This window comes from Etheostoma cragini, chromosome 13 (genome assembly GCF_013103735.1).
Source record: "Etheostoma cragini isolate CJK2018 chromosome 13, CSU_Ecrag_1.0, whole genome shotgun sequence".
Lineage (NCBI taxonomy): Eukaryota > Metazoa > Chordata > Actinopteri > Perciformes > Percidae > Etheostoma > Etheostoma cragini.
The window spans coordinates 18,635,746-18,662,770 of record NC_048419.1 but is presented as its reverse complement, the minus strand read 5'-3'; the positions used below and the strand labels follow the sequence as shown (position 1 = coordinate 18,662,770).

General features: G+C 40.4%; 1 protein-coding gene across 3 annotated transcripts in view; it reads left to right on the top strand.

The window, feature by feature from the left end:
* Nucleotides 1-902: 902 nt before the first annotated feature.
* The window catches only part of dpysl3 (dihydropyrimidinase like 3), a 39,142-nt gene continuing 13,019 nt past the window's right edge, over nucleotides 903-27,025 (top strand). Inside the window, exons 1-8 of one of the 3 annotated variants that reach the window (XM_034889080.1) lie at nucleotides 903-1,271; nucleotides 18,036-18,124; nucleotides 20,006-20,190; nucleotides 21,423-21,587; nucleotides 21,713-21,774; nucleotides 22,605-22,685; nucleotides 24,585-24,653; nucleotides 25,960-26,080. In XM_034889080.1, coding sequence (XP_034744971.1) covers nucleotides 918-1,271; nucleotides 18,036-18,124; nucleotides 20,006-20,190; nucleotides 21,423-21,587; nucleotides 21,713-21,774; nucleotides 22,605-22,685; nucleotides 24,585-24,653; nucleotides 25,960-26,080 — 1,126 coding nt within the window. In that variant the 5' untranslated portion in view covers nucleotides 903-917. Of the gene's footprint in view, nucleotides 1,272-7,097; nucleotides 7,361-18,035; nucleotides 18,125-20,005; nucleotides 20,191-21,422; nucleotides 21,588-21,712; nucleotides 21,775-22,604; nucleotides 22,686-24,584; nucleotides 24,654-25,959; nucleotides 26,081-27,025 lie in introns of those variants that run through there. The other 2 variants (XM_034889081.1, XM_034889082.1) reach the window with 2 other exon arrangements.

Genomic DNA, 27,025 nt, shown 5'->3' with positions numbered 1-27,025 from the left:
ATATATATATATATATATATATATATATATATATATATATATACATATATATATATATTTAAGTGATGAGTACAGAAGCAAAAGCAAGGCTATTTGCAAAACAATTCTGGTGGGGTTAAGAAAACAAACCAAAAAGACCCAGTGACACTATTTTGACCCCACTCAAACTTGTGAAACCTGCTGATATTCAGCTATTATATAACTGCATCCCTGGTAACTGAGTGACGGTGATGACTCCCGTTGCCCCTTTGACTCAGCAGTCTCTCAGTTTGAGACCTGCTGCCTAAAGATGCTGGTCTCATGCGCTGCTGACACGATCCTGCCTCATTTGTGCTGGCGTGAGTAATCACCACGGAGGTGTCGCCGTTGAAGGCCAAGACAAGCAAGAGAAAGAAACATCAGCTCTGGCCTACTTTTAATTGTTTCCTCTTCAGCAGGGACGTTCACACGGAGAGCGCAAATGTCTTTAGTGGTGCTGAAAGGACAGCGACGAGGCGCACACGTGTGTCTAATTATAGTTGGTTCATTTCGCTATAAACTCGCAAACTTTTGGAAGTGCTAAACATTGGCGACTACGAATACAATAGTTTGACTCTTGTATGCGGCTAAATTAAAATACATCAGATAGGAGAATTGGGTGCTATTTTTCTCGGTATTCGCAATAAAGGTAGGGTTCTAATACTGTTTCAATAAACTCATTCTAAACTCTGACAGAAACCATGTGGTAGCTATGCATTAGAACAACCTCTGGCTTTGACTCAACTCCTGACTGCCTGTCTGCTCAGGCTACCTCATAGCACCACACACACACACACACACACACACACACGCACACGCACACGCACACGCACACCAACACACACCCCACTTAGGCACTAATTTATCCATCTTTCTTGGTCACTTGTAGAGGCTCCACCATGGCAGAGCGCAGGGGAAACTGGGACAAGGAAGAGGGCGACCTGCCGGTTTATCTCGCCCGACCCGGCACAGCTGACCAGGTGCCCCGGCAGAAATCCGGCGGCTTGTTTAACAGCGTCGAGGGCGCATTTGAGAGTAAATCCATAGACTTTGATGCACTGAGCGTCGGCCAGAGGGGCTCCCGCACCCCGAGGACCGCCAAACGGCAAGCAAAGAGCCCGGCGAGTGAAAACAAGATCTCCCCTGATGTGGAAAGTCCCGCAGCAAACAGGCGAGGAGTGAAAGACTCATCTCGGGTCGAGACCAGAACCAGCGGCGGTAAAGAAGTGTTGCAGAACCTGGAACATGAAAAGGTAAGAAGAAGACATGAATGGCAGCAGCATGCGTAAATGACAGGAGTGTTTTCTGCAGTGTGTCACTGCTGACTGTTAGTTTTCACGTTTCTCCCCTGGTAGCAACCTTTTTTTTTTTTTTTTTTTAAGTGATGTTTTATGATGTTTCAATCCTGAGCAAAAATCACATTAGTATTTTTAGCCAATAATATGGAAGTGGGGGAAGAGATACACAGTGCTTGCCAAAATGACACAGACTTACAATCCACTGCCAACATTCATCAGCAGAATTATGCAGGAAAATCCATCCAATGTGTCAAGACAGTAACATTAAGAGAAAAAGAGACTGGAGAAACCAAGGCCACACAAAGTATGACTGGAAAGACTCAAGGCTGGACAAATGAAAATGTCTGCCATGGCTACAAGTCTGCTCCACTGCAGCCATTAGTTTTGTTTCAGGGGAAACCATAGAGTTGGCAACCATGATGTGGTCATAAAAACACCTGTAGGTCCATTAGAGCACTTACAACGTAAGCCAGTAACATAACAAGACATGATAATGAGATAAATCTTAATAGTATGACAACTAATCAATTTTGTAGTATGTTGCAATGTGCATGCATAGACAAGGTAAGTCACACAGGTTGGAAACGTAACACCAAATTCAACCAAGAAATATGGTCCTTTCTTTAAAGTCTGCAGTACGTGTGCCTTAAACGTGTGCATCTTGGTGGCATATGTTTGTCAAAAAGAAATCTGAACAGCATATATTCACCTAGAGCATCCTGCTGCCAAATACTCTAATTAAACTTGATACATTGCATGTAATTAACACAGTGGATTGGCACACTTATTACAGGTTAGAAGCTGCAGGATTGTTGTACTGACTGTGGAAGAATCAAGTGTATTATTTACACCTGAGATTTTGCTACTAGCCTATGACGTGTCAAAATGTCTTCTTCTGGGTTGGAAGGGTTGGAATTTTTCAGCATCATAGAGTGCAAGTCTAGGTCTGTCTTCTGGATTATTCCTGCAGAAAACATATTTTTAATCCTTTCTTGCTGACATCAAGATTTGATTTGATGTCAGCAATTTCGGCAACGACATTTTATTTGTTTAAAGATAAAAGGATAAAAAATTATTTGAAGTAGTCAAGTTCAAAATGTTGTTTCAAGTCCCACAAACCAAACCACATCCCCTTTTTTCATCATGCCACCTGTTTTGAAGAATTATATTTGCATCTGACTACAAATGTATGGCCAAGGTTTTTTGGCAAAAAGGTGTATGGAAGAAAAAGGAGAATTGGCTGATAATATTTGCATGTGCCATCAAGCAGGCGCACACTATGTACTACTCACACTGGTAAACAAAACTTGCAAAGTTGTTTGAAATGTCTGAGATCACTCTCTGGCACCAACAAAAATCATGATTCATGTCTCTTTCTTTCTTTCTGGCTCTGACACACACACACACACACACACACACAATTTTGGCTCAGAGAGAGAAGACGGCATTAGACAAAGTAAGGATGATTACTAGTCATTGCAGGACTGGCCACATACACATCACATGACCCATGAATGGAGCAAATTGATTTTTATAAGAAGCAGGAAAGAGCTGTATATTTGGAGTGATATGATGTAATACAACATGTCATCTATTACAGTCAAATAGAATCTATTCAATTTTCTGCTTAAATGCATAAACCTTTTGTCAGCCTGACGTCAACAACTCTGGCCTGAAATCAGCAGGAGCAGTTATTGTGTTTGATGTAATTATGTTTAGCATGTCACTACATGGTTTGTGGTGCTTAGGAGCAGAAATCTTCGTATGTTTAACATTAAAAGATACTTTAAATCATCATTAATTAATCATGTCAAAAATTATTATTTTTAGTTTCTATGCACTGTATAAAGGCTTTAGGCCCGGTTTAATATGCAACTTTATTTTATATAACATTAGTAGCAGGGGGTATCTGATCTGTCTCTCTGTCAGCTAAAGGGTCCTTGGTTTAAAAAAAAAAAACCCTGCTCTTGAGAAACACCTAATCAGCGCTGATGATTTTGCATTTACGATTCTGGCAGCAGAATCTGTTATGGCCAAAAAACTGACAAGAAAGAGAAACAGTCATTGGAAAAGATGACCACTTAAAGTCTACTTATTAACTTGTTGTGTTTGGCATTGTGTTGCCATTTTACGCATGTCACACTTATTGTTTCTACAACTTCAACACTGAGTGATCCACGTCCAACCACAGTGGTAAAGCAAGACTGCTGTTTCTGCTGATGTTGTGAGACAAATATTGAGAAACTGTAAGTAGATTTTTTGGTATTTTGTTTGAAAGGTTTATCCTTATCCATGATACCTCAGTGATTCCTGTGCTGTTTAACATTCACAGCAGACAGTTTGGGACTTGGCCGGTGAACACACACTTACTTAACTGTTTGAATCCTCCCATTATCCTAATAACATGTTTACTTTCTCTCTCCTGAATTCTAAATGTAACTACAGAATTTTCTACCACAGTCCATCACTATGAATATCATGATCAAATACAATTATCTTTTTCCTTTAAAGTGCCCTTATTATGCTCATTTTTTGTTTCATAATTGTATTTAGAGGTTATGTCAGAATAAGTGTACATGGTTTTATTTTCAAAAAACACCACATTCATGTTGTACTGCACATTGCTACAGCTCCTAAAAAGCCAAAAAGCATAATATGAGCACTTTAGGTGTTTATCTACAGACATCCAACCCCCCCTCCTTGTGGCCTCATACTGAACTGCAGTATTGCGCCTCCTGAGGGACAAGATGATTCAGCAGAAATCAACAGACAAAGAGTAAGGCTGAGGGAAATTTTTTGCTTTGTTTGAAAACTGTTTGAGGACATCAGACTGACAACAGACGGACATCTCTGGCCTAACATGAACCTTTTATGCAAATGATAAGCAGAAAAGCTGACGGTCCTTGAAGTCTGACGTCTTTTTTCAAGTGCATCAGTTCACGTTATGGTTTGTTAATTGTTAGGGGTTGTGTGTGTTTTTTTTTTGACATTGGTGAAATATTTTTGTCATTTAACAATCTTGTGGTGATGTTGTAGTAGTAAACAATGATGCTTATAATTAGAGATTTGATTGGTTTTCTCCTGTCTTGTGAGCTAATTAATGCAATCAGCTGTAGTAATGGAGTGAATAATGAGGAGTGGTTAGCCAGATGTCCCCCCCTTTCCCCCTCCCCCACCCACTCCATTTATTGTTATCTTGCAGGGTGGCAGTCAGACAGGAAGTAGCTCTTTATACATACACTCATGCTGACCCACACAGACAGTAAACACACAGGCCTGCATACACATTGATACATTTAAGCTTGTCATGTTTCATGGGGAGTAATACTCAGCCTGTAAAATTGGTATTATTACGTCTTCTGTAGTCTCGCTTCGAGTCCACACAGTGAAACCTACTCTGGCTTACTGGCATTTCTTTAAACCAATCACACTCGTCTTGAGCGGCCCTGCGCTCTCCTGGAGCCACTGCGAAACATCCTCGGGAAGGAACTTGTTTTAGTGGAATGTGTCAGTTCAAAAGTTGTTTTAGTCATGTGAGAGAAAACTCAGATTGGAAAGATAGTCTAGCTAGCTGTCTCAAGATACCATGTAGAGAGATGTGTGGAGCAGTTAACCGTAGTCCTCATGAATCCACCGCGGTTTAGAATTCCAACACAAAAAAAGCAGAAGGAAACAAACATCGGCGAAAAGACATGCATCCAGCGGAGTTTTCTGCGGCACCAGAGCAATCCCAGAGGGGGAACATTGTGGCTACAGACTTTGTCTTCTGTAGCTCCTCTAGGAGCTTATTAAGGTCTGAAAAATGATTATGTCATTGCGATGCCATCAGGGTTATCTGAGCTTGCCCTGGGAAGCTTAAAGTTTATTTGAAAAAAACTGTGTTACTGGGATTGTGAAGTTTGAAAACATCTGGGCGTTCACCGCAGTACAAAAAAAAGACACTTATAAATTGCACTATGGGAAAGTGCCAAAGTTTCTGCTGCTTCCATGTTGTCTAACGACTTTTTATAAATGCATTACTAAATTGCTACAGCCTGTGATTTCATCTGTCCCATTATCCAAATATATAACAAAATCTCCCATGCATGAAATTCATACCTTTACCAAAAAACAACAGCGAGGTAGGCTGCACTCACCAATGTCACCACTGTAGATCTTTTGCCTTCCTAAAGTCTCAGATATCCTTTGGTATGAAGTGATCACACGTCAGTAAATACGCCATTGCTAATGTGTATACGTCAGGATGTAAGTCAATGTAATTGCTGAGGATCAATGGGACTGTTTCTCGCTTCTCTTTTCCATTTGGGGACACCAAGGTGCTTAGTCTGCTGGTGCAGCTTTGATGACCTGACAGGTTTTTTCTGCATCCCTGATCTGTCTGTCCCCTGTCTGTCTGTCAGTGTCAGCTGGTTAATGTGGTCTGCAGAGGTAGCATGCATGCAAACTGGAAGTGTGTTGTAGACGTGTTCTCCAAAGCCTGGGAATGCTGAGGTAATGCCTTACTGCCTCAATGCCATGAAAGGACATGTCTGCATGTAGGCGCTGCATCTTGCAGCCAAAGGCAGGAAGAAAACAATCAGTGGCTATTCATTTTCTTGAAAAATTGCGCATCTCCTCTCAATTTGTAAAATTTGTGATTGTTTAAAATAGTTCAGGGTAAGAAGGTATAGGAAACACACACTTAAAGCATTGGAAAGAAGACATTTGAAAATTTAATTTTTTTTTTTCACTTCTGAAGTATGCAAGTAACAGAGAAAATGACATGTAGTGTCAAAAGTATTTGTTGTGAGATAGTCAGCATATTAATACAGTATATTAATCATGGGGCTAAGGCTTTTTCAATATGCATCACAACAGATTACTAAATCTTCATCTAAAACTGTATATTTTGTGTTGTAATAATATATTTCTTAAACACAAAGATGTGTAAACAAAATGTACACACACACACACACACACACACACACACAGGCACGCCCTCAATCACGTGGATGTCCTGAACCTCCTAATGGGTGCAGTTGTGCTCAGAACAGGAGTGGTGGAGAAAATGACCAGTGGAGTGAAGGGGGATCCACTTTAGGTTCAAACAATAGAGAGACACATGGCTGGGTGGGGGACGTGTGTGTGTGTGTGTGTGTCGTTGTGAGGAGACATGTGGGGTGTGTAATGTGGAGGGCAGGCTCGGTGACAGCTGCTACACCATGTTGCCCCTCCTTTGTGTTCAGAAAAACAAAATCTGTAGGTAATTATTGATAAAGATTTACCCTCTTAACCTACTTGAATCATATATACTGTTTCTATTTAATCAGCTGATCCTGAATTTATTTATTTAAATTCCCTTGAAAACATACATTTGGTCATATCCTATCCATTTTTCTATCAACAGCCCAATTAATTAATTTACTTGAATTATCTATTCCTTCCGTTTATGTCTATACAGGTGGACAGTATTGCAAACGTGCAATAGGATTTTAAAGTAGCCACATCATTTTACTCCCCAATGTTAATAGTGAGGATGACAACTTTGAGTATGATAGTAATTCATACCCTGCAGGGATTATGTCCTGCTTTTGAACATCGAACATTCTCTTCTAATAAACGATCTAGTTCAGAATGATTTGCTGTTTTTAAGGCATGGACAATTTCTCAATAATCCATAATGACTAATGTCACATTAATGTGCTGTGCAAGAAAAATGAGCCACAGGCAGCCCGCAGTAATCCCCCAGTAATGCAGACAACTGGACGCGGGCTGTTCAGCAGCTGCTCCACTGCGCCCTCTGGTGGGAAGACTGTGACACCGCTTCTTCCCAATAGAGCCGATTGAGGGAGGGGCCGTGTGACCGAACCACGGGCGCTCCTATAGCGCTCTGCGAAGCACTTTACACTGCACCGACACAGCGACCATTCCCCGAAGCTCCCATCCAGGCAAGGGCCGCTGCAGCATCCGTAAAGAGGGAATACCGTTTTTCAAAGCTTGCTTTTAAAGGTGGAATCGAACGAAACATGTCTTACCAAGGAAAAAAGAACATCCCAAAGATCACAGTAAGTCAACTAGTTATTTATGCTTCATTGGCTGAGGGAACTTTGATGCCTGTTGTTGCGAATCACAGCGTGAGTGGGTCGCGCTGCCGTTTCACAGCGATGCATTATAAACATAAATGCGGCCACCAGCACGACTCGGGGCGTGTGCATGATTCCTTTTATTATCAGGCTTAACCGCAGGAAGCCGCTGGAAAAACTACGCGCTGTGAAATAGCATGGCTGGCTGCCATAGTGACAGCCAGGCAGAGAGATGAGGCGTTTTCTTAAAGGTGTCCTGCATCTTCTTTGTTGAGGGGCTCCATGCATGTGGCGAGCCGGCTCGCCCATTAAAACCACTGTCATGTTTCTGCAGGTATTGCTGCTGCCAAAGGTGCAGAACTGTGAGTTTATGGTGACCCCATCATACTTAATAAATATTTTAAAATGTAGTTTAGTGCCATATACTTTTATAAATATATAAAATATGGCATTAATGGGCTTTGGATGCTATCTATTACCCCCTACACACCCTTTACATTTAGCAAACAATGAATACATATTTTTTTCCATACGCATGAAGCCATTACAATAACGTTTTAGCCTTTTTGACAAGAACGTGTCCGGCCACGGACATTATATTAACATTATTATTATTAAATTATTAAAATAACATTATTATATTATTTTGGGCATAATTGAATATTTTCCATCAGTAAAGTATCCTGATACCATAGCCTAATTATATTGTCCTCCTATGGTTATGTGGATGTCAATCATTGAAGAAAAAATGAGTAGTGTAATACAATTTGCACTCTGTGCATCAGCACGTTATTTCCACACTATCTTATTTATTTAAAATATTAAGAATGAAATGTGTCCCCTGCAGACTGCAGACACGATCTCCTGTTCATGTTGCAGGCTGGTGCAGAGGGGAGTGAGAGGAGAGAAAAAGAGATGGGGGAAATACACGCCCATTTCTGATGAGCTGTGATAAGCGGGCCTTGTAATGGTGCGCTTGTAGTCCTGCATCATGGGAAGGAGAAAAAATCAGAGCATCGAGTGGTGGAGGTTGAATTCAGGGCAGGCTGGTGTTACTCCGCCAGCTGGGTGATGGTGCTTGTTACAACTGCAGAGCTCTCTCTCTCTCTCTCTCTCTCTCTCTCTCTCTCTCTCTCTCTCTCTCTCTGTGTGAGAGAAATTCTGTTTTCATTGTTGTAGCTCAGGCTGCAGTCAGGGGTGTGTTGCTTGGCGGGCAGCCTTTGGGTGACAGCCTTTGTTTTGTCTCCTTAGCCGATATTACACCAAAGGAGTGTTTTTTAGGAAGACTGGAGTAGCTTAGGCCTGTAGCTGTAGAGGTCTTGTATTCTGGATCTGAGCACAGTCTCTCAATGTCATTATTCTTAAAATAGGGCATGTCTCGAATATGCTAAAGTGGGCTAGAATTTTCCATGGCATGTTTTACACAGTCATTATAGAGATGGAAATTTCAATGATACCAACCCCCCAAAGAGACACTGGGTGTGTTCCTTTCTTTAGCCTTTCTTTAAAGTTGGGGGGTGTTAAACCTAAAAAACGTGTACTTTCTATGTCAAAAAACACACATATTAAACCAGTAAGTGATGCTTCATCAAACAGTTCTAGCTCACCAAGATAAGATCTGTCTCCTCTCTGAGACATGAAATCACAGACTGAAGAGAATTGTAACACAAGTGTGTATTGTGCCTTTTGAAGGCCTCAAGATACATGCTATCTGGGAACCAAAGTTATAGTTTTCAACTGGGAGATTGCTGTAATCCTCAAAGAAAAGCTCCATTCCGTTGTAACCAACATGTCAACTAGACTGACGTTCAGCTGTTACAGTACAAAGTATCTCATTGATGTCTTTGACCAAGAGCAGAGATAAAGTGGTTTCACACCACTTCAGTTCATAGGGGACATATCATTGGCTTTCTACCATGATGTAATAAAGAACCACACTTTTCACACAGCTTTACTGCTTGGATTAGTATTTGCTCCTGTGGTAGTCCAGTTTTTTTCCATCAGATGGAAGTAATTCCCCAGTTTTTTGTTGATTGTCTTGATTTGGTGACCCCTGTGTTTTAATAATACAGGTCACCGTATTCAGTTTAAAATTATACCTAAATGTACCACCGGGGGCAGCAAACACGCTTTCAGTGGCTACCTGGCTGCTCAGGAATACAACAGAACAATGCACATATGTGTTTAAACTGGCCCCCAGGATAAACAACAGCAGCAGTCTTTTCAACAAATGTCTCTAAATGAAATCTGTTTACTAGTGGTCGACCAATATGTTTTTTTCAATGGCCGATGCTGATATTTAGACAGCAGGGGGGGTAGTGCCCGATATATAATGTTGGTATCATGTGTTGCATGCATTTAACACTGTTATTATCTGCCCTTCTCTGTTTAGTCTATGTTTAGCTGTAGGCTACAGCAGCATACCTTTATGAAGAGAAAAGAAAACAATATTTTCACTATGACGTCTGCCTGTAGAATGGATACATTGACACAAGGATATCGCTAACTTTGTTCTACAGCAGCCATATGCAGTGACAAGGCTGCCTGCAGATGTGTCTGCACACATTTTTTGTTAATTGGACCCAGAGCGCAGGCATTTCCAATGCCGATTATCTCAAAATGGCATTAATCGGCCCAATTATTTGGCCAAGTTACATTACTAAAAAATGATATCATCCTGCCGATAAGGGTATCAGATGAGAAAGCATGTTAATGTGTCGTTCAAAAGCAAATGGAGGAAAACCCTTTTGTAGGCATTTAATTTGGAGGACTTGTTGGAATTAGTACCTGTATCAACCACCAGATGCAGCAAACACACCTCGAGAGTCTACTTTACAACAGAAAAAAACTAGGTCATGTGTTTATAGTGCAGCCAAACAAACTGAGAGGATTTCTTGCGTCACATTGTTTGTGTAAAGAAGATAATATAAGTAAGATGTCTTATGTAATACTCCATTTACTCAATAAAACTACAACAGCACCAACTGTGTTCTTTTTTTTTGAGTCCTTCAACAGGGGGTCTGGGAACCCTAGGGGGTCTTCAGAGTCACTGCAGGGGAGCAGCCACATTATTGTTGAGTTAAAAAAAAAAAATTAAAACCTCTTAACATTAATCAAACATAATATTAGCAAATATAAATCCCAACTGAGGATAGGTTTACTGGCCTATAGGTAAGGTAGTCACTAAGGTAGCCACCCACAGATATAGTTAATCCTTAAGATTCACTGTGTCACATGTATGTGTAACATTAAAAGATGATTTATAAAATAATCCCAACCATTATTATTTTTATAGCTTAGTATTCCATGCAAAAAAGGTATAAAGGCCTTAGTCTGCCCTTTACATTATTGTAGGCCCAGTTTAATATGCAACAACATTTTATACCATATTTAGTAGGGGGTCCCTGCTCCGTCTTACTATCAGTTAAAGCTTTAGTGCCTAATCTTTTGATATTAATACACCTCTGTTACATTCAATCCATTGCCAAATGAGTTGCTACGAAGTTAATTAAGACTATCAGCTCCACACAACTCTGTCTGTATTTCTCAGAATTGCAACATTTAGAAGACTGTGTCGTCCGGTGACTTTACATCATGTTTTTCTTAGAATCCTCCTGTCCCGGGGTTTGGTATGGACATTTTATGTATTAGAACTTAAACTGTTTACAAACTGTTATACTGAAATCCTACAGACATTACCACTGATGGTATACTGTTGTTACATTGGCCTGAGACAAAGCTATCATCAGTTAGAGCAGTTAAGACTTTACTAGTCTTTTGACCATAAAATGCGTACCACGTGTACTAGGTTTAAAAGGTTGTTCTGAAAAATCTGCAGCTTTCTCCATCACTGGACAGCATCTATACTATTTATTTAACTTAGTGAAAATCAGCACTAAACTAGTATTAATAAAAAATTCATGTTCAATTAATTTAGAAAAATATCAGCTCTCTGAGTGGACAAATAACTCCCCAGTAAGTGCTGATGTCATAAATCATTTAGAGTCTACAGGCACATACTGCCACTAACAACCTTATATCTGCTTAATGTATAATCCTCCTCAGGCTTTCCTTCTATTCCAGCTGTTTCCTTGCATCTGCTCTCTGCCACAGTGGCTCTGTCAGATTTCTAGGTGTGGTTCTTCCCTTCGTTCATACCCACACACAGCAGCCCCAGTGTTGTTCCAGGCTGGTACATGTCATCAGTAATCCTCTCCAGCTGGAATGAGCATCTGTGGGTATGAAATAGGGCCGGTAGACGGCGGCGCTGCCCGGGGAACGAAACCCGTTCCCCCTGTTGACGCACCACAAAACCACCACAGCGTGCCATCACCACGCACCCTGCAACAGAGTGGGCTTGAGTGCAAACAAAATACCCTGTGGCCGCCCAGGCGTTGCCATGCAACTCACCATGGCGACCAATATACAGTTGTGATGGCAGGGAAATACAACCCCTGTTTGGTTTATTGTGTGGAGATGTGATTTGACACACACTTCAGTCACACACCAACACTTCGCAGACGTCTTGAATAAGAGGGTTTATAATTCAACCTGTCTGGATTAATCAAATCCATGATGAGTTTTTCTTTCTTTCTTTTGTTGCCATGGTTACAATACATTACACTACTCCAGCCTATCACAAAATCAACATTCCAGATGAGCAGGATCTTTCTACGACCGTTTCTGGCAGGACCCTCCACAATAATTTAGATTGATGTGTCTCATTGTTTTCACTTATCCAGAATGGGAAAAAAAATCCTGTGCAGTTTTGGGTAAAGAGTAAATATTTTTGCTTGCTAGGCAACAGGGCCGAAGCAGAGGAACTGGGCCACATTCAGGATGACTTCCCTCTTCCACCGGTCCCTGCCCGCCTCCCTGCTGCTCTCTCCGCCCACACAAGGGTCTCTGTCACAGCTAATGGAGGCCTCCTCAAATGTCCTCTCAGCCCCTTTGCCCTGTTTCGTAAAGACGTGGAGTTTTCCAGGACCAATACCACTTATTAAGCACGGAGAAGTGGCTACTAGTAATTTGCATCCCAGTTTATGAGCTTCTCCCTCCAGTCTGGTGGAAGTGGAAAAAAGCTGTCATTGCCAATCAGCGTAATAGTACAAGAATAACATCCTGTCGTCTATTTTTGATTACTGCTGCTGCCTTTTGCAGGACAAAATGGCTTTTTCCTGTGCAGGAACTAGAAGTGCTTCATGTTTGGTTCTTTGTTTCTCTTAAGAGAGTAAAATGACAAGATATTTCTTCCCCCTGAACTTTCCTCTATGTTGTTGCCAGACATTAAAAAGATGAGCCTGTCAGCACTAGAGGGAGGATGCAGTTGTGTGAGGTATAAATGCAAGAGTAAAGCAGCTGGAAGCACACAGCTTCCCAAACTATGCATCATTTTAGTTTCAGTTTAGATCAAGGACAGACTTAGTATACATTTGTTTGATTTCAGTTACTTGGAACAGATCTTTTTTTATGCACATCTGGTCGACCTCAGTTGTGATGTTTGCGTGATGTGTGTGTTAAAGCTAATCCTCCTCCAACTCTCCCGATTTGTCAAAACACAAAATCCTCTACTGTTTACCCAGCGCCAAGAGTAGGTCACAGTCACGCACACACATAAACAAGTACACATATAGAAATAAAGATGAGGAAGAAACATTTGTGGTGGCTTAAGCAATGTCTCTAATAGTTATTTCTTGAAAGTGTTTGACCTAAACACACACACTAGTCAGATTAGTATTTATTATCCATAAAACAATACAAAAAACACATCTCTAAACTTTTAAGCTTTTTCAAAGCTTCATTTTCTGTCCATGTTTCCCCCATTTAGGGTTTAATGCTTTATCTTGTACCACTCCAGCTGTGTAGGTTCTGTAGTTTTAGCACATCAGTTTGTACTGCAGACTTTGTTCTGTTGTTATAGGCCAGTGACAGCTAAGCTTGGTGCACTAATCTTATGAACTGATCCTTGCTATGTGTTATTTCAACATGGGGCACAAGACAAGGTTGCATTAACAATTGCTTGCATTGCAAGTCAATGGACAGATGCAAACAAAATGATACATAAGCATACAGAGACCAGAAGAAAACAAAGAGAGACAGAGATAAAACAAGGAACTGGAGATCATTGTGAGTTTTGAGAGTCTGCTATCACACAAACACCCAACAACACACTTACACATGGTGCTAGTTAGCCAACTATGTGTTATCTGTACAGTCAGTGTATTGTCAGTTTATGGCGAATAAAGACAGACTGAACAAACTACAATGACTACAGTGAGCATCTCATCCAGTGAGATTACTTTTCCCTTCCAAAATCTGGGCCCTGGAACAGTGATGTAATTGACAAACGAGGACATGGTCAGTGACCCTGGAAGGTCACATCAAATCAGCATCAACATCGCAACATCAACACACCATCATTGTTGTCTTGTGTCAATATATTCTAACCCTTTAAGATGATATAAATATTTGTGGTCAAAAATTAAAGTTAAGACATGTTCAAAGTAAATGAATGTCTCAAGGCACTCTGAGGAAACCCGGTTGGGTATAGATGAGATGGGAAAAAGGTTGGATTTAAGCATGTTGTCTAATAGTTTTAAAACAATTTTTTAGCAGAATATATGCTTTTCTTGGATTTTCTCTTACATGTAGTCATGATGCCTTAAATTAAAGAATGCTACATACTACAAACTGAAACAAAATATGCTACAAACTATTTAAATGAATATCTTTAGAAAGACATAAATACAGTATATATGGTCTTTAGTCTGGTTGTACCTCGCCTTGCTCTGCAGCTGCTCTAGCTGCTTATTCTGGGATGCTGAGAAAATCCCTATTTTTGGTCAATGTCTGGTCAATGGGTTTGTGCCAGTTTAAGAGTTGTCCCTTCCTGTCAAAACCAGAATGACTCAATCTCTGAATGCTCTGAAGGTTTTTTTCACAACATCCTATTGCTCAGGTAGGTTAGGGCGGAGCTGTGTAAAGCAAGTTCTTTTCACAGGATCAAATGCTTCAAAGTACAAGAACAGAGATGCTTCGTTATCTAAAGTTCAGTAAAAATATCCAACAAGCGATTGGCATAAGCTGGGTGCTTTATGAAATTCTAACAGTGAACAAAGCTATCCCTAACAATGTAGGCTATATGAACTGGTTATATCCAACAAGGATTAAACTGAGAAGTGTGGGCAAGAATCAACCAAATTCAATATCCATTATGGTGGAAACAGCATCACTGGAGAAAGCAGTAGTCATTTACAGTTAGATCATACATTTGCTACAACATGCATGAATTTCATGCTTGCCATTTAACTGTCCTTACCAAAGTTAATGTTGTTACAAATGATTAGTCCCATAAAACGTAATAGAACAGATGGTTTAACTCCAGCAATGTCACACAAGTTTGAGTCTGTTACACAGTGAAGAAATTTACTGCAAGTGGAAATCGTAAAACCTTAATTAACTAAGTTTCTTTTATTTATAGTCAAAATAATGCAGAAAAGCTGAGAAATAATTCTTTTGAAGAATGAAAGAATCCTGGAAAAATTCTGAAACAATAAACTTATGACACACATTAACCACATAATCGTGGCGACATTGGGAATAAGCATTCTGTCACTTTGTAGTAAATTTTCAATTAAATGTTGGAAATTTGGTGGTCTGTTTGTCATAGATTCCAGGAAAAAGCCACCATAAATGGCCAGACTGCATTTAGATTTATAATGTCAAAATAAAAAGTGTTAACGACAAAAATCACCATTAAAATAATGTGTCTTTGAAAAAGATATGGGTGAAAGTTTGGTCACCCATACAGCCTTGCCAAACAGTCCTGCCATTTAGATTTACATGTTCTTGAAATTGTTTCACTGTTAATATCTAGTTTTCCACTGACACGAAATAATTCAAGTGTTGTTTCCAATACAGTCCACAGACAGGCATACATTATGTATGTCACACGCAGCTGCACTAACTGAGGAATACTGAAATTAGCTGACTGACAGTTGCTGGGTTGTAATGAAAATGGAAAGCTATTGATTGTCAAATGATTGTGGTCTCTTGCATGCTGCTATAGGCCAGTGGGAAGTGTGGGGAGAAGCCAACAGAGGGGAATATGAGTGTGTGTTTGTGTGTGTGTGTGTGGCGGGGGGGCTGGGAGACTGTTGAACTGCTGAAGCACTTAAGTAAGGCACCCATGCATGAGGGCACACCCCAGTGCAGTATTATAAATCAGATAAAAAATCTTTCCTCGTCTGATGCAACTATAAGTGGTGTCAGTGCTGGCAGTTTATGGATTTTAAAGAGCTGACTTTGATTAAATCTAAAGTAGGGCTTGGGAGTATAGAGAAAATCATATGTCAAGACATTCTTGACCAAATTCCTCAATGTCAACATTGCAACGATATGGTATGGTTGACTGTTGGGGCTTTAACAAAATGTTATTTACACAATTAGATTTTTGATAAATTTTCTCTAGAGATGATTTAATGACTTAGTGGGTAAATGTAAATAATAGAACAGCTAGAACAGTCTGACAAGTTAAGAAAATTACATCACTTTACTGTAATGCTGCCTGTAAAACCAGGTAAAGACAATACTTACCATATTACAATATTACGATATATCCAAAATCTAAGACGATATCTTGCCTCATATCACAATATACTTACAACATTGATATATTGCCCAGCCCTAATCTAAAGCATCCATTTTATCCATTTCAGACTTAGAAACATATGAGAATAAGATGAAATGAAGTCAGGAGTACACAGTCCTTCAAGATCATAACAAGAAGAATGAAGGGATAGTCTCTGAGCTAATGAGCGACAGTGTTATTGCTCTACAGAATGATCTATGCTGGTGCTGTGCTCCAGCCACTGATGACTGTGTGTTGTAATAGGTTGCTTAGGGTGTGGTTTCCAAGGAAAGCTCTGGGCTCTGTTTTACACTACTCCATCACCATCTGTACCACATACACCCAAAGACACAGTAATACACACATTGCGTGTGATTATGAGCTCAGCAGATAGAGCTTGTTTCATTTGAGCTACGTTATACAAAACCATACTGTACTATTCTGTTTTTTTCTGTTGTGGGAGGGTGTGGCTGCAATTCATTATAATGATGAAACATTGGGTCTAAAGCCAGGGGTGTAAATCACTGCACACATGTGCTGTTGGGAAAATATGGAAGTATGTCCCTCTAAGCAGGGCGAAGAACTGAGTCCTGCCAAAGAGTGTGAGTGTATTACTAAATCTGCACTTGTTACGGGTACAACAATATTTTTGTCATGAAGGTTGACTTTGACTACAAAGAGACATTCGTTTCTCCAGAAAATTAAGAACTTTCTTCTTTTTCCCACACAGAACTTAGATGCTGTTCATGATGGGCTGTTACTATTAAATTAGGCATAAACTATATTTGATACGTACAGTTTATCTTGCTTGTTTTGTCCCAACAAACAGACCCCCAAAACATTCAACTTGAAATACTATAGCAGAGAACTGCTGCATATCAGACTATATTTCATCCACTTGTGAGGTGGCCAGTCGATTAACCACCATCTTAAACAGTTTGTCCAACCACCTGCACAGATGCCAATCTACCAAGTAACAACTCCCCTCTTTCCCTGTAGCCCTCCAATGTGTTTGACAGCCAGTTGTTCCCTGAGGTAGCCAACAAGTCAGCAAAACCAGGCACCCAGTCTCCTCTCCTCTCTAGTCTGTCTCCCTGCAGTCAACCTGTCGCCATGACAACGCCCTGCTAGAATCAGACCATGGTGCAGCGGCAGCAGCAGATTCTATGTCTTATACTGTGTGGCGTCATGGCAACGCCCAGATCAGACCATGTTACGAAATGCAAGGTTGAAGGGTTCCTCGGATGTGACAATCCTTTTTTAGTTTCATTTTAAAGCACCGCCCAATCACATTTAGTGATAGGGATTTCTGGTTTTCTCATGCAAATTAAAAATATCCCGCCTCGTGTATATTGCCGAAGGCGTTCGGTCTTTTAGATAAATGGATTGTACTGAAAAACAAGATCCACAGTTGTTCCAAAACAAAATCTGGATAAGGTGGTTTAAGATGTTAATCCGTGATCAGTCCTTAAAAGCAGCTTCAGTTCTTTTTCCAAAAGCAAAATGTCATCCTCCCAAAGGTTAGCACCACAACCGGTGCAAGGGACTATAAATGTCAGTGCAAGCTGAGCGTCTATCTCTATGAATACTTTCTTTTGAAATTAGATTTCTTCATCTTCTTCATCACATCAAAAAGCAGCACATCAGTTTCAAATTAAACAAATTCTTGTTGAGTACTGCTAGACAAACATTGTAACATTTGGCACGGCCTCTCGGGGACACAGGTATGACAAAAGCTAAACTGTATGTGGCAATTTGACATGAGACAAGACCTAGCCAGGAATGAATGAATAAATTAGACATTGTTCATGTCCACCGGGTGAAAAAAGAAGGACAAATACTAACCTCAGAGGAGTAGAAAAAGCTCTAAATATACAACAGAAATGATCTGGCTCAGTAGATTGTCCTTGAATGAAGCTTGCTTACTTAACAATGTTTCAAGCCAAAGTGTGTCTTTGTTGGAACCAAATTACATTGAATCCTAACATTTTTCTTGGCCCTGCCCTGTTCCCATCCCTTTCTCTACAGAGCGACAGGCTTCTGATCAAAGGCGGGAGGATTGTGAATGATGACCAGTCCTTCCATGCTGATATCTACATGGAGGATGGCCTCATTAAGTAAGTCCTCCGCTGTCCCTCTTTCTGCTCTGCTTTTATTCATTCCCATTGGCTTTCATTCCCCCACTCGCTCTCAGGCTCATCATCTATTTGCTCCCTTTAACTTGATTATATCTCATCTGTTCCCTCTCCCTCATGTTAAACTGCATCTTTCTTATGAGAGTGCAGATAATGTTAATTTACATATTTTTCATGATGTGTGCAATATGTAAGATCAGATATCATGATCATTCCATCAGATGGGTTGGCTAGGTGAAGTGGTGTAACTGTTAGAGGGAAATTCTGGTTTCTTGTCATACAGTGCTGCTCATGAGTATAGGAACCCCTGCTTAAGTTGAATAAGGAATACTAGAGGAATAAAAAATCATCTTTTGGAAATTGATCTCTTAAATAAAAAATGAGGAAAAATCAAATCTTTAAGGACACCACTTTTATTTGTGAATGAATAATGTATCATAAATAAATAAATATTCATCCTTTTGGACTTTTCACCCAATTGTTGTTGTAGAAGTTTGCGACACCTGCAAGAATGACATCAATCAGGGCAAGGATCACGAGCCTACAGCTTTCCATAAACTTCAATGTCACAGAGATAGTCTTAATCTGTCTGACTGAATATAAAAGGAAAGGCAGAAAGTATCCCCCTTGAAATCCCTACTGTATATAATCCATGGTTTTCAAACTTTATTAAGATTATTTTTATTATGACCATTAGTTGCAACAGATAGAATTATGATAGTAACACTTAGGTTAACATATCTTAATGACCTAAAATCTGAAGATTATTAATGTATCATTATCATTAATGTATGAGTGTATCTAATTCTGATAATGCGACATGCGACAGGTTAAAGACAACATTTTGACTCGAGACAGGCGACATAAGCTTGGTTGCATCACCCTCAGTTAAACTGGGAAACATTAAATCATATTTTGGAGTCTTTATTAAACCGAACTAAATAAAGCTGTCTAATTGACTCCCCCCAGAATGAGGATGACATGGAAACTTCAATGAATAAATGCATAAGCACAAGCTGCTTGATCATGCAGACTTTGTCCTGCCAGCTGACCTGAGCCCAAAACAAATTAGTTGTTCCATTGGGTTAAAGACAAAGTATGATGGTAACAGCCAGTCTAGACCCCAATCTAATGTGCCAGTACGACCATGTATTTGTCCACCAGACAAGGTTAGGGTAGTTTGGGTGAGTTCCTCTCGCTGTGTCTGTCCTCTCTGTCACTCTCTTTTCCCCCTGTCCTGTTCTCACTCGCTTCTCCAGTTATAGGCCCTTTGTCCCCACTGCCCCTTAGTGAGGCACTTCAGAGAGAGGCACCCATGAAAGCCTGGTGTTGCATAATAAACACCCAGATGCCTGCTGGACCATAGGGCTGCTGGCAAACTCACAGAGACGCCGGCTTCTGCCGGCCTATCTGTCTGTCTGGCTGGCTTGTCTCCTCTAGAAAGTTGGAACAACAGGATTTTGTTTAGCAGGGTTGAAATGTTGATGCATTGGCATGGGGGCATTAGGCTGCTTCAAGCGTGGCTGATGTTGATTTTGGCTAAGTCTAAAGATAAAAAAGTTAGCTTATGATTTAAATGTATTAAAACGATGTCTGCTAATATCAGATTGTGACAATATTTAGAAATCTTCAATGTTCTGCACATCAGTGTTCAGATTGCTTGCTTTAATCATTTGTTGTGATCTTAATTTACTTATCATTCACATTACATCAGCGTATTTTGCATGTAGCGACATCCGAGATTCAGATTCTATTCATTACATAGCACAAATAGTACTAGATTTTTTTCTGCTGTCCAAACATCTTTGTGGATGCAACATCACATTATCATACAATTATAACAATAACCACTACCCTCAACAGGCAGATCGGCGACAACCTGATCGTGCCTGGTGGGGTGAAGACCATTGAGGCCAACGGGAAGATGGTGATCCCCGGTGGCATTGACATCCACACCCACTTCCAGATGCCGTACCGTGGAACCACAACCGTTGACGACTTTGCTCAGGGATCAAAGGCTGCTCTTGCCGGTGGCACGACCATGATCGGTAAGGGCTGTAGGAAAGGTCGTCCACACAGTAAAGTTGAATTTCAGATGGAGACTGAAGCTCAAAAGAGGGGTGGGGGGTGGGGGGCTGAGATCCGAACAAAGGAAAAGAGAAAGAGATGGGAACGGTTTTGGTCTGTTTTTAGGCAGTTCTCCAAAAGAGGGTCGTACAAAAGACTCTGAGTGTAAGGGGGGAGGATTGGGGGGGGAATACAGCTCCCAGGGAAATACAGCACCAGTGTCTGTCTTCATGATCCTTGTCTATGTACAGCATGTGTGCTTAATGTAGCTGACAGACCAGGCCCTATCACAGCTAACAGCTGGTAGGCACCACAGTCTCATTAATACCACTTTTTAGGCTGGGTGCTGCTGTCTTGCACTGTGTTTAACCCAACACATTTACTAACAGACGTCCATTTGTAGTAAGCTCCTTTCATGGGCTCCATTCATAGAGGGATTATATTCCAGTGGGTGATGAGTGAGAGAGAAAGTGAAAACATACTGTGTTTTGTATCTGTCTATGATTATGGCATACTATATGTCTGTCTTTGCTAACAGTGGATGTTGTGTTTGTGTGGCGGTGGAAAGAAAAGTAGTTCAGATGGTTGACATAGTAAACAACAGTGTTGTTTTTTGTCACTGCCATTTTCAGCTCTATCCTATTAACATGCAGAGACCAGATAAGCAGATTGGCTCATCTTTAATGAGATAAAGATGCCTGTCAGCTGCTGAGCCAGCAGGCGGTCTTATTTTATTACAGCTGAGTAAGATAAACCAGGATATTTTGTGCTTGGCGATACTATTGTGTACCGTCTCCCCATGAATAACTTTAAGTAAAAATAACAGACACAAAAGATATTCCCCTAATAGTCTTACAAATCTGGCTCCTAGACAAAGATGTTCAAAATGTAATGTGACATCTGACAAGGTTGTCCCCCACCGGCTGATAGGGTTGGGGATAGGTTAGGTTTTATCTGATACCATGACTACTCTGTATTTTTTAAACTGTTCTGGTGCTTAAACTGTTCTTGAACCAGTACTTAAAAAAACGACACACACACTTTGTCAAAAAACAATATCCTTTTATTTACAGGGCCAAACTGAACACATTATTAACTTAAATCGTTCACCTTATTCCTCTCCTCAAACCCCTTTCTCCCTACAAACTTTTCTTCTGTTCCCCTCCTGCCTTCATGTCTCTGTCCTCTGTCCTCTACCATCCACCTCCGCCAGTGGACCATGTGATCCCAGATCCTGGCTGCAGCCTGATGGCAGCCTACAACCAGTGGAGGCAGTGGGCCGATGAGAAGAGCTGCTGCGACTACTCCCTCCACGTGGACATCACCCACTGGAATGACAGCGTAAAGCAGGAAGTGGAAAACCTCATCAAGGAGAAAGGTAGGCTGTAATTGCGTAACAAAGCATCTACTTACCATTTTTATAGACACCTCTGACCTTTTTAGGGGGTGTAAGTATCATTTTTCAAAATGTTTACTTCTGTATGTTGTATTTCTTTGTTACAGGTGTGAACTCGTTCCAGGTCTACATGGCTTACAAGGACTACTACCAGATGAGTAACAGCGAGGTACAATGACTTAAACTCAGTGTACACTTTAAAGGATGTCATTTTTCTTTGTCTCCATACTGGCAGTAAAGCAATGGAAGGCAAAATCCACAGTTCTCCCTTTGTGAATAAAGGCACAAGCTAAAATAAGGCTTCTGCAGTCTAACTGTGTGTTCCTTGTTATCGTTCCACTGCAACTCAGAAAGTAGAATTGTGTCACAAAGCTTGAATTTTTATACTAAAACACTGTAACTTTGATTTTGGCTTCATTTTGCTATGTCAGACTAATGAATACCTAATATTAGCTTCATGCGGAACCAGGACTGTGGCATTTTGCCCCCATCCTCAAATCTAATCTTTTTATCTCAAAACACCCTGTCCTTATGTAACTTGTAGCCTGTGATACATAGCATGAGTTCATACTGTAATTCTTGCTGGTAAATGCAGAAGAACTAAGTGTAAGTCCAGACGGTGTGTGAGGCATGCCTATGTGTTCCACATGCAGCCATAGCGAATTCGTTTGCTCAGGGGAGCACATGAGGCAACTGAAATAGTCCAGCTTGAAAAACTGATGTCATGCAGCTCACCAAGGAACTGTGGTGCAACAACATAACAGCAACTGGAGCTCATCCCACATGAGTTTAACCTTTTCTGGAGACCACACACGATAATTGCAGCATGTTGTGGTGGACATCATGTAAATTGTGGGCTTCTTTTAAATTGTGGCTTGAGGATTGTCCCGAGAATAAAAAGGAGTGTCTGATTCTTGTGTAAACAGCCCAGTAGGGTTTTTAAATATAAAAACAGTGCCACTGTAATTTTTCACTGTTTCTTTGCTTTTTTTCCTCCAGCTCTATGATATATTTACTTTCTTGGCGGAGAGAGGAGGCATCGCTGAGGTCCATGCTGAAAATGGCGAGATCATTGCTGAGGTAAAGATAAAGACCAATAAACTGAGCTTTTCTTCCCATTTCTCCCCCGCCTCATACCGTCTTTAATGACTTGTCTTGTGTCCAACTCTGATCTGTTTTGTTTTAATGTGATTTATGTCAGTATGGTTCACCTTTCTGGTTGAGCCTTATCTCAGTGTATATCCACTACCTACAGACTAAACACACTGTCACCGATGACAGGTTGGATGTGTTTCCTGTAGGACACTAATGTGTGGGTGTAGTTTACCCAAATGAAAGTGAATGTGAACTGTTATAGTCGGTGGATTGAGAGGATTGGTATTAGTCAAAGCTCCAGACCATGCCTGGATTCTGTCACTGTGTGTGTATGTGCATACGCAAATCCCAGATCCCCTATCTAGTCTTAAACTAGGACTTTGAGGGAGTCCGATTCCCATCAACTTTAAGACCAAAAACGTCTAAACCTTCAGATTATTTCATGCCCTTATTTTACTTTAGAGTTCCTGAGATAGAGAGTTCTTGTTTAGACCTGTTTGTGATACACATCGTTAGTGCTGGTAAAGAGGACCACAGGTGACGAACCATGGCTATGTGCTGAAACCATTGCCAAAGTGTGTAAAGTTGCTGTAGCTCTTTTGACCACTAGATGCTTGCTTAATAATATTAATACAAATATGAATACAAAATTTAATAAAGAGAATTTCTCCACAATTGGAGAAGTAACTCTGTGGGCGGATCTCGGACGCTGTTGCTATTATACCAGCGGGATAAAAAATGACTCTTGCGCCCGACGCAAATCCAAAATGGGTTGGTCTAAAGTAGCTACATTACTCATAGGTGTGGTTTGGATGTAACGTGTAATTAACCAATCACAGCGTCATTTCACATTCCCTTTATAAGCAGGAGCTCTTGTTCCATTGCGGATTGCTATTATAAAGGTGGATTTGCAAGTCACACACTATTAATACATCCATGGGTGCACACCAGGAGCGGTTCACAGCCGAGGAGACCAACATTTGCAATTGAATTTTCTTTTTGACGAAATGTAAATAAAGAAACGTCAAAAAATGCTGCTGAAGTGTTGTAATTTTTGTAGCTTACCATATGGAGAGCTGACCTTCTTATCCAAGCAGCAGTGGCCACAGGCACACCCCCAGTTTATTGAGTTGCAAGTTGTCTTGCGGCAATTTTCCTCTACAATAGAAGTAAGCAAAACACAAAGTGAAAATAGTCACATTATGTAAATAATACCCAGGTTAAAAAATACCTTAATACCTCTTAACACTTAAAGGTCCCATGACATGGTACTCCCTGGATGCCTTTGTATAGGCCTTAGTGGTCCCCTAATACCATATCTGAAGTCTCTTTCCAAGATTCAAGATTCCAGATCTGCCCATCGGAGCTTTCATTCTCTCAAAGACAATACCCAGGGCTCTGTTTACACATATCACCATTTCTAGCCACTAGGGGACCATAGGCCCGACTAGGGGAATGCATATTAATGTTAAAAACCTCATAAAGTGAAATTTTCATGCCATGGGACCTTTAAAAAGAAGCATGTCATCGTAAAGCATCCATGATGACATAAAAGACGTTAAGTCTAAGACCCTCCATGCATGGGTAACTTCTGCACCTATTATGACACAAAGAGCCACCAGATTTGGGAGATAGGTGAACATGTATTCAAAGACCCTCAACAGTCCGTGGATTCCCACAGTCCTCTGTGTGTGGCCTGACCCTGACAGTAAAACTGCTGCTCATATACTCCGCACAGGCAGAGAGAAATAGAAACAGAAAATCATGTTGGAGTGTGACCAAAACTTTACATCAGCCCTCACACTCAAACCACAGAACACTAAAAATTAGTCCCACGTATACCTGTGAGCTAAGCAGTCTACTTTCTGCGTGTTTTTTCAACAGGAGCAGACCCGCATGCTGCAGATGGGTATTACTGGACCAGAGGGACACGTTCTAAGCAGGCCAGAAGAGGTATAACACACACACACACACACACACACAAACATACACATGCTCCATATTTCTCCCTATCTAACCCTAACCCTGCCTCACCTAGATAAACCGTACACTGACAATCCTGCTTTATTGCTTTGGTGCACACACACACACACACACACACACACACACACACACACACACACACACACACACCTAAGCAATATATATAGCTATACTATGCACCTATACACGATTTTAATTTGATTATTATAAACATGCAGTCTTGAACATTTTGAACACTGAAATAGCCAAGTACATTTGTTTTGATACTTTTTATTGAGATATTGAGTGTTTAATGATTTTTGAAACCTTTAATGTTTTTCCAAAGATAGTACGCACTCACATTGTCCGCAATTACATTCTTGGACTGGTCTTCGCACACATTGTTCTTGTGACATGCTGTCACATTAGAGGCGTTGGGTAAAAATGTTCTGGTTCCCCCAGTTGTTGCCGCTAATGTTCCTTCAAAAAACAATAAAATGAAAACCACCCTTTAACTCAGCAACTTGTCTGCCTTTAGCTTGACTGGGGTTTTCCATTCTGTGGTTCAGCGGGGTGAACATGTCCCACCAGTCTCATAGTGTCATGCAGTTTATGTAAATGGAGTCTGAAGATCAAAAGCCAATAACATACTTTACTGTAATTGAGCAGAGACCTAGTTATATTAGTGGTTTATTAATGTCTGCTGTCCTGTTTGGTTTTAAGTTCTTGGTTATTCGTTCCATGTTAGGCTTGTGGACTGCAAAACAATGAAATGTACAAGTGTTTGTGCATAAAAAAACAGCTGTCACATCTAGAGGCATACATTGGCCCTCTACTTGAATTTTGTTTCCATTTTGTATTTAAAGTTGTTTTTTTTGCTCTTGCTCGCTGACCTTAACAAACATAAAAATATAGACATGTACATTTTATAAACGTTATCAAAATAGGGGAAAAAAAACACAAAATGATTATGTGGCAGTAGTCTGACCTCGCTAAGGTTTATTTTATCATTTGTTTGCTCTTATGAATTTCATAAATTTACTCTCATGAATTAATCTTGTGAATTTACTTTTAACTGCCCTAACTCAATCCAACTGAATAAATCCCTAAACTCTCCTGTGTGTTATGTTAAAATTACAAGCTTCCACTTGTCATTTTGGGTAAAAATGGAATGTTAAAATAAAACGGCTCCATTGATACATAGTTTGCTGTGGTTTACATATTTGAAGTTTATTTAAAAGAATCCTAATGGGAAAAACATGTCCAAGTCAACCACGATGTGCTGTCCCTTCTGTAGCTGGAGGCAGAGGCGGTGTTTCGTGCCATCACCATCGCCAGCCAAACCAACTGTCCTCTCTATGTGACCCGGGTCATGAGCAAGAGTGCTGCTGACATCATCTCACAGGCCCGGAAAAAAGGTAAAGAGCAGCATTTTGATTTCCCTGCACCAAGCAGAATCTTATAAACTATGTGTTCATATATAATCCAGCAGTTCATTAAATAAAAAAACTGACTGTAGGGAATGAAACTGCCTGCACACCTAAAGGTACATGATGGTATGTTGTATAGTCTACAGGTTTTATTTTACATGATATTTACTTAAAGGTCAGAAAGAAATTGGAAATTTGATTAAAGGAAACTAAAATAAGATAAAACGCGGCCTTGATTTCATCATATACTATTGTTTACAACACTTGTTTTTTTCTCATTAAGCTTATTTTGTGAAATCGTGGTGCTCAAATCATTACAAACAAGAAATGTGTCATTTAACAAAGTATAGTCTAGGAAAAGAACATGATGATTCATGATGTAAATTTAAGAAACATTTTTTGCTCTGAACATTGTACTGTGGTATTTCACTTCTATTCAATGTTTTCCATCTTTCTCTCGGACTTTGGAGGCATTTGGAATGCACATACTGGCATCACTGCACCTACACACTTAGAAGTTTTCACACTGATTTTACTGTCTGTCCTGAAGCTGCAGATGTACACAGACCATGGCTGTGCTTGACATTACAAAAAAAGATGCTATTATTAGATGAATTTTAAGATTTGTCATTCAGTCCTTTTTCTGTGGTTTAGCTGTCACACAACCATTCCTCACATTCCCAGGAAAGAGCAGAGGTGAACTGAAGGGCTGCCTGGCTGTTGTGGGTTGGGAAATCTACCATTTTTGAGAATGGAACAGGAAAATGCAGGAGGGCAGAGCAGAAGAAGGCCACATGGTGATTTAACATGCTGGCCTCAGAAGGATTTCTTCTTGCAGCCATGTACACCCTTTAGGGGCCTTTTTCGGCTTTGCATTTGCGTTGATTTGTTTTAAAATACTCCCAAACTCTTACATTTAAACCAGAAAGGACA